This window comes from Perkinsus marinus (assembly GCF_000006405.1).
Source record: "Perkinsus marinus ATCC 50983 genomic scaffold scf_1104296934246, whole genome shotgun sequence".
Taxonomy (NCBI): domain Eukaryota; phylum Perkinsozoa; order Perkinsida; family Perkinsidae; genus Perkinsus; species Perkinsus marinus.
The window spans coordinates 109,225-117,375 of record NW_003214886.1 but is presented as its reverse complement, the minus strand read 5'-3'; the positions used below and the strand labels follow the sequence as shown (position 1 = coordinate 117,375).

The 8,151-nt window shown below is 44.8% G+C and overlaps 4 protein-coding genes across 4 annotated transcripts in view; 3 read left to right on the top strand and 1 right to left on the bottom strand.

The window, feature by feature from the left end:
* Positions 1-716: 716 nt before the first annotated feature.
* Positions 717-1,067, top strand: Pmar_PMAR004725 (hypothetical protein; the record flags this gene model as incomplete). Its single annotated transcript, XM_002785031.1, has 2 exons — positions 717-857; positions 1,017-1,067. 2 exons carry the CDS (start codon positions 717-719, stop codon positions 1,065-1,067), a joined length of 192 nt encoding a protein of 63 aa, XP_002785077.1.
* A 227-nt stretch (positions 1,068-1,294) lies between these two features.
* On the bottom strand, positions 1,295-5,417 carry Pmar_PMAR004724 (Heterogeneous nuclear ribonucleoprotein 27C, putative; the record flags this gene model as incomplete). Its single annotated transcript, XM_002785030.1, has 16 exons — positions 1,295-1,400; positions 1,449-1,518; positions 1,568-1,703; positions 1,753-1,843; positions 2,320-2,390; positions 2,438-2,490; positions 2,534-2,612; positions 3,069-3,118; positions 3,164-3,290; positions 3,437-3,550; positions 3,604-3,675; positions 3,730-3,776; positions 4,252-4,353; positions 4,447-4,529; positions 4,773-4,840; positions 5,329-5,417. The coding sequence occupies 16 exons, from the start codon at positions 5,415-5,417 to the stop codon at positions 1,360-1,362; spliced, it is 1,293 nt and encodes a 430-aa protein (XP_002785076.1). The 3' UTR covers positions 1,295-1,359.
* A 997-nt stretch (positions 5,418-6,414) lies between these two features.
* On the top strand, positions 6,415-7,758 carry Pmar_PMAR004723 (hypothetical protein; the record flags this gene model as incomplete). Its single annotated transcript, XM_002785029.1, has 1 exon — positions 6,415-7,758. One exon carries the CDS (start codon positions 6,415-6,417, stop codon positions 7,609-7,611), a length of 1,197 nt encoding a protein of 398 aa, XP_002785075.1. The 3' UTR covers positions 7,612-7,758.
* Positions 7,759-8,057: 299 nt separating this feature from the next.
* Positions 8,058-8,151, top strand: part of Pmar_PMAR004722 (conserved hypothetical protein) — a gene marked incomplete at both ends in the record, with an annotated part of 1,203 nt that continues 1,109 nt past the window's right edge. The window contains one exon of the mRNA XM_002785028.1: positions 8,058-8,151. Within this exon, the coding sequence (XP_002785074.1) occupies positions 8,058-8,151 (94 nt within the window).

Below are 8,151 nucleotides of genomic sequence, written 5' to 3'. Positions count from 1 at the left end.
AAAACAAAGAGTCACCGCAAGTCTCAGCGTGTCGGAAAACCTTAGCGTTACTCTTTGATCCCGTACCCACTGGTGCACCAGTGGGTACGGGATCAGAGAATATCTAACAATCACAATCCATACCAATTGACATACTTAAGTCCAACTCACTCAGCCACGAATAGTCGTTTGAGTGACCCCACGCCGTATGTTGCTTCACATGCCTCTAAAGAGATTCAATTCTGGCATGCTTATTAACCATTATGTTGGCTGTTATTATGCAAATATTGGTCGTGAAACTCTCACCTACCACTGAGTTCTGCGTACTCACAAGTGCTCACGAGGTTTTGAAACACCCTTTATCATCTCGCCCTCACCCAAAGGTGCCGAATTTAATAGAGTTTCACCCGTTTAACCCGAGCTGGTGTAAAACCCCATGAAAAACGCGATATTCACACTATGCAGTAGCCGTGAAATATGTTTTTCACTAGTGTTTTTCATATCACAGGTGAAACTCCTATATACAAATACGATCTTTATCGCCTCGCTATAAAAATTCAAAACGATAGCCCCTATTTGTAGCTATATGTATTTACGGGGTACATTGGAGTTTCACCCGTTTTACGTGAAGTGGCGTAATACTCTGTGAAAAACGCGATACGAAGTAGTCGTGAAATATATTTTTCACTAGTGTTTTTCAACTCCATTGAATTCACCTTCCGAGTGTCTGCTAAGTTATGGCGGTTTTCATGGTGGCAGATATTGAGACTTTTTTGGAGGGCAAGTATCACGTAGCCAGGGATAAGCATCGTGAGGGTATAGAACTCCTGAAGCGAGAATTCGGCTACCATCCAGCTTACCGTAAAGGCTTGAAACCGGTATAGAATATACCATTTTGGAGTGTGGTGAGAGTTGCATTCAGGGACGTGAGTTCACTGCCACATACTTCACGCCAAAACGAGATCCCATGAGTAAAGCATGATCTAAGCGTGTTGTTCAAACTGTTACACAATTGGTGTTGCGTTAGTTTTATTTAGTCTGGTGTCGCCTCTATCGATTGTCCCCTCTACGCTCAGGTTGATGACTAAAAAGTGGTGCCGAACATCCGAAATCGGAAGCCATAATTCTCAATGGCCAAAAGTGACATTCTGAGCTTCACACTACTGTCAGCGGCTCGCCCAACAACAATTTTATCATGACATCTCCAATTCTCATGAGGTATATCAGCAAGTACATCGCGGCAGAACAATTTTCACACAAAACAGATATCCGTCCCTCAGTTCGAGCGTGTATGAAAACTCAAAACTGTTTCATTCGAGACAAGATCAGTAGTTAAGTCATCGACCTCCTCATTGTCTACTGTACACCAACATTTCCTTCTTAATAAGGTGTAGCTCGGTTACCCGAACTACCACGATCGGCTAAGAGAGTCACCAAAATTACCCCCACACAGATGGGCATCTTCCTACCATTTGCTTTCACCTGACTAACAGGTATTCCCAACGCTTGCGCTGCAGCTTCCTCCTCTCCCTTCTTTATCTGATGAAGCGTTGAGGAAATGCAAGTGATAGCAAGATAGCAAGATTACTTGGACTTTCAATCTCCGTCCGGTGCTGGTCAGAAAACCGTCCATTGTCTCGACGGCTTTCATAGCGCTCCGTACTTCTCGGAAGGAAACGAAACCATAGCCTTTAGACTGATTCGTTTGAGAGTCAATAATGACCCTGTTCGCAAAATGAAAAATCCACAGCGGAGCGATGCTGATTTTCTCACCTCGTTGTGCTAAGCGGTCCGCATGAACCGAACTCTCTCACTAAATCATTGTCAGTCCATTCAGGTGGTATATTGTAGACAAATACGTTGGCTAAAATAAGCATCGTCTGTGATAAACTAAGCCCTTTCTAGAAACCCGCCAACTGTGTGGCCATTTCTTGTCCAGTTTCAAGTACGCATTTTTAAGGAATCTCAATGGAGAATAAATTACATTCAAACTCGTGGTGACGAAAGAAAAAAGCGCGCGCCCAGTTAGCGTACTATAATTTCACTGACATTGAAAGATGATACATATAGACGAGCAATTGCGATGCTGAGAAAAGGTAAATTAATACACAAATATTTTCAGTCAACAAAGATGCGAGTGGCAACGACACCCTATTCCGTGTGTAATCTACTCTAGAATAGATAGCATGGCATCTAATGTACAACGTGAAACACTTCGCTCCGCTGTACTCCAGCCGAGACGTATGCCAGCATAAAATCTATGAGATTTCGAAACACCTTTCTGACGTATTGAATCCAATATCTACTAACTCTACCGACAAGGCATAACAGCGTTGTTACCTCCCATAGGGCCATCCCTCCTCTGCTGTTGTGACCGAGGTGTCTGCATTAGTCCATACCCTCCACCGTAACTACAACAACACACTTATCATATTTCATGCCACATACCAACACCAACCTGTGATCCTGCTGGGGTGGTACCGCTGTCGGGGGCGGCCCCATGCTTTGGAACTGCTCAAAGACTCAAATTCTACCCATACCACCAACCAGCTACCTCGTAGGGGACATCCCACTGTGTTTGACCCGTTCGGGAATTATGATAATAATACCGCCCATCCGACTGACTTAAATACCTTCATAGAAAATTTCCGATAATGAAGTTTCACGACCGTGATGCGGAAAACATATTTCACATTTCACTTCGCGAAAAACGGGTGTAACTCCAAAATACTAATAAATATAAAGTATTGCCAATACAAAATATATACTATACCTTATCGAACTATACCATGGAGTAAAAGCACAAACATAAATACTAAATTGAAGAGAACTAATATCGGACCTCCTGTAGAAGCTACCGAAAAGGGTCCCCAGCGTTTCCAGGTCGAATTATTTCTTCACCACAAATTTAAATTTTCCCATTTTTCCCATTTTCGTTAACATTTTACCCACAGGAAATACCTAAGAGATTAATTTTGTCGGTAAGAAATTAGTTTGGCTTGAAAATGTTGTACCGATAAAATGAGTTCATTTCAGATCAGTGACAGCAGCATCAAAAACACGACTCTCCCATCCCCTTGTAATACTACTCTGTCCAATCTCCCGCTTGTCTAGGTTGGGCCGCTGCTGTTGGTACCGGCTGAATAACGAGCGGTGACACTTGAGTGGTGACACCGGTGCTCACCGTAATTCGCTGACCGTAACCCCCGGTCGACGTTGGTCCAGGGCCGTAGCCACTATCATTGGAGAACCGATTGGAAGGCTGCTGCTGCTGTGAGCGCGGCACGTCCATATCCTGTCTATGCGCGTCCCTGAATGCATAATCGTCCGTCTCTGCGGGGAAAAAATTCACATTCTCGTAGAAGTAGCATTAAAAATAGTTAGAGTACGGTCGAACGATTATGCGGAATGTAGTGCATGGAATCAAGGGTTAAAAAAACTTCGCTCCGCTCATCACCTTTGTTCTCGCGTCTCCGCACATTTTACTGCTACCGGGCGGTCATTATTGGGGAAGGTGAACTTCTCATTCAATGCATCGATTGCCCGAAGGCCGTCTGATTTCTTCGAGAACCTACGACCCGGGTTCGAACCCCAGCGGGTCCATTTTTACTCCATGATTATCACCTCACAAACGCAGCTCTATTTCCTCCTGGCCGTCTCGGCTGAATACAGTAGGCTTCTGTCACCGTACCATATCTGAATACCATAACATTCCCATCACTAAACCGGTTCATGAATACGACGACGTACTGACTAAAAACTCGCTTCAGCTCGGCATCGTCAACATCAGCGGGCACCTGAAATGAGTTTTCCTCGAAAAATAAAAATCGAATTTAATCATTGCTAAACTGGTATTTAAATTTTCCAATGTGAAGTGATCGAAATTTGAAACTATTTTGTGGACGAGAGAAACTCTGCAGTGACTTGCGAGTAATATCTTAAGGTCGAGCTAGAAAGATACAAAGTAGGTCCAGATCAGGTACTGGTCTACCACGCATGGAATCATCCAGGAACCTTTAATATTCCCCCGGGGGGTAGGGAACTCATTTTGAATCTTCCACGTATGGCTAGTAACACATTCTTCAACCAGTTTCCCATGTAAATGTCATCATCACATTAGGAACGTTTTCCCCGTTGTTATCAAACCCTGGGGGGACGTTATGTCTCGAAATTACATGGGTCCATGTGCACTATCACAAATAGCAAGCCCTTTCCCCATAACGTTTATCAACATCTACGCCCACGAGGATTTACATTCTCCAGTAGTATTACATTTGCTACGAAGAGCTTCTGGGCAACTCCCTCGGTATCATCGGCCAGCCCCAGTCGCTCCGGCTCACCGTTAGCATACTGGATTTGGAGAGGGCCGGCGTTCTGAAGAGAACGAGAACATAATGTCGGTCGAGGGATTTGAACCTCAGGTCAGTGGTGTGATAGCGTGGCGTTTTACCATTAGCCCACTATTACCTCGTTCACAGTCTGCTTCCCGGCCATGCCCTGTATGGCTGCTGCCGCCTCCTGTATCGCTCCGTACTTCACAAAAGCACACCCTAAGGGATAGCATAGTAAAACTATACCCCAGGAAAATTGATGGAGTTCCATCCTAGCGATATGAAAAATACTAGTGAAAAATCTATTTTACGACTACTGCGATTTTCATAGAGTATTACGCCACTTCACGTAAAACGGGTCGTGAAGCTCCAATATATACTTATATATACTTATGTATACAATATATACTATATAAGATCATCCTGGAGGACGTAGGCTATTGCTGAGCGCCAAGAACTTACCATATTTCTGTCCCTTGCCAGGGTTAGTCTTCGGTCGGATTATGCTAACCTCCTCAACGTCACCATAACTGAATATAGAACAACACCAGTCATCCCTGCATCAGCTGCACCAATTCTACTACTACGAACAACTCCGTCAACTTAGAAGAGGTTACAAACATAAACAACTATTTCACCACGAAAACCAATCCACTGGCTCTAGTACTGGCCTTATGCAAAAAGGCAGTATCAGCGTTCACTGGTTTTGTTCGTGTACCGCGAGGGGGATCTTCTGCGCCTCTCGTGGCAACTCCATCTGTACTATCCTATTAACATGATATTACTATTATACATTCATTTTAGTTACATTTTCATAGCTCTCTATATGTTGGTGCATCTGTCTATACTTTTTTATGTGAACAAACCGACAAAGTGACCGAAATAGGCCACTACGAGACTTCTGGAAGGCTGATATTCCGCAAATTCTCTCTCACAAGTGAAAATGAATCCGTACAAAAGGATTGTCATTATACCATAAACTAGTTCCCTGTAACGACTGAGACCTTCCCGTTACTACGGTCCGAATAGACTCCGCACTTCCTCCTCATCCCAATCACACGGCAGCTTCCCTACGAACAACTTGACGGGTATGCGGACCTCGGACATTGAAGATAAGAAGGCGGCTCGAGAGAACTGTCCAGAACGCTCTAGCGAAAGACACGCATTCGAGCTTGACGAGGGAATTCCTTGAAGGGAACTCGGCCATGGCCGATATTGTTTCACAATTCACTCCTCCATATTGTACGGAGTGAATCGTGAAACTTTTGCATAACAGCATTGCAGTGCAGAGATAGTTAATGAACAAAACACGAAAGTGCTATGGACTAAACTCAAGCGACCGCGGATGACTTGAAGCTTCGTTGCACACATGGGATCACCTACGTGTGAAAATTTCTTCTGATAAAAAATCCTATGTGGTTGGGAAGGACGGATGAGAGGAGAGGAGAAGTCGGTGGATGGAGACTCAAGCAGGTGAAGTGATTGGCAACAGACATCATTGGGAGATGTTTTTGGTTGGTTGTTGACAAAAATGAGTACCCACTAGACAGGCCTAGGCTCTTTATGTGGCAGAGTTGAAGTCGTAGCCAGTATGTAGCGAATTCACTTACAGTACATTATACATCATTTGCAATAAAATAAATGCTCCGTGTAACGAACCTGGATCGCTTCATAGGCATCCCACCATTCTCTCCAACTAAACCATTACATCGATAGAATCGATGTACGTGAGAAATTCTGAGGTGGGACAAGTTATCAAGAATTACTGCGGTTCAATGTTGTTGTGCCAGTGGCTCGACCATTGTGCCACATTGTTTCCTTGTCCCCCAATTTTCGGTCCGAACACAATTGTCCCTGCGTGCTAAGGTGCTGCAAAGCTAGAGCTAGTAGTAGCTCATACGTAGTTTGTAATCACAGTTATAAGTTGTAACGTAACGTATTCCGATACGTTCTACTCTATTGTACGTCCGCTCTCGTACAAGGTTATCTCTGCTCACTTGTCGTGTATTGAGTTCCATTATTAGGAGGTTACTATCCCTACATAATTTGGTAGCAGCTCCTTGTTCTATTCGACAACTTTTACTCGAACGACATTTGCTTGGTTATGGCTGGTGACAACGTTAACAACAATTCCGATACTGATCATGATGGTACTATTCCCCGTGACGAGGTGGATCCTCCTGTGGTGAACATTAATGCACCTTCGGCTACTTCGAGTACTAATAATGATGCTATGATCAACGTGGCTAGTACAGGTCCATCGGCACAGACCGGTGCGACGACATCAACATCAACGACTAATAACTTTAGCGCCATGCCTAACATCCAGACGACTTCTTCAACAAGCTCTCCGGTTGTAGTATCTACGGCTTCTAGTGAGTCTATTCTTCCTGCTAGGACGAAGCGACTCTTTGTGCCCGTTCCTGAGAAGTTTGCTAATAAGCCAACGGACAATATACGTGACTGGTTTGAAGCTTATGAGCTCTATACCTACGGTAATCTCTATGATGATCGTGCTCGTGCCCGTTTTCTGGGTGCATTCCTTACTGGTGACTCTGCTAATGTTTGGAAGACTCAGTGCTCTAAGGTTAATTACGAAGCTGACAAGGCAATTCTCATTAAGACTTTTGAGAAGTGTCGATTGCCTGATGAAGCTTGGAGTCGGTTTGATAACTACCAGTGGGATCGCATCCAACCATTGTCGGTTTATGCAGCTGCCCTGTCACGATACTTGAACGAGTACAACGACTTGCTGAAGCCTGATTGTCGACTTTCACTACCTGCCAGAGAGACTCTTTTGGTTGAGAAGTTATCTAAGTTGGCTACAGGCGCGGCGAAGGCTGAGATTCGTCGGGCCCGTCCTCGGAGTGCTGCCGATGTTTGTGACCTTTTGGGTGCCTACGTTGACAACAGTGATCAGACTGGTATTAATGCTGTCCGTTCTATAGAACCTAAGTTAGATGCCAGCATTGAGATGTTATCCAAGCTACTTGGTGCCTTTGAGGGTGCCCAGTCGCGACAAGTTGAGCAGTTTGATCGACTTTGCGCCGTTTTGGGTAATCCACAGCCAAAAGGCCAACCTAATGGACAAGCAGTACAAAATGGTCAACAACGACGACGAGGTGTTCGTAGATGTGGTATTTGTTCTGGCCCTCATCTAACTCTGGAGTGCTTCCACAAGAAGTTTACTGTTGGTTGTGCTATTTGTGGGAACACTGAGCACTTCGCCCGTAATTGCCCGTTGCGTACTACCTTCTTGGCTGGTCTTCAAGGTAATCCGCCTTCCCCGCCGGGAAACTAATTCGACGACCGGATTGCGGCTCCCGGTCGTCGGCACCGATATCTTTCTGTACTTTTGGCGAGTCTAATGGTCCTTTTATTTTTGCCCGTGTGAATGCTGGAGATGCCTGTTCTCCCGTTATCAGGGCTCTGATTGACTCTGGTGCTCGTATTACGGTTGTTCCTAAAAGGAATCTACCTAAGGGTACTCGACTGCAACCTGTACTTACTCATGCCGGCTCCGCAGATCCCGGCAATCCTATTCTGCTATTGGGCTCTGCCATTGTAAGATTAACCTTGTATGATTCGCCTAATGTAGGCAATGGTAGTAACGTTTACTCCGACTTCGTGCCGCGGGCCGGTAGTAACTGTGTAAGTTTTGAATTTAAGGTTTATGTGGTAGAAGATTTAATTTGTGATATGTTGTTGGGCTTCGACTTCCTTTGGCATTATGGTTTGTCCTTACAGATGGTTGAAGGTTATGTCCGTTTGGTTGGTACTCGTGACCCTCTGGTGGGTCGGTATCGTGAACCTCTACCGGAACCTGATGCAAGGAGTGTGA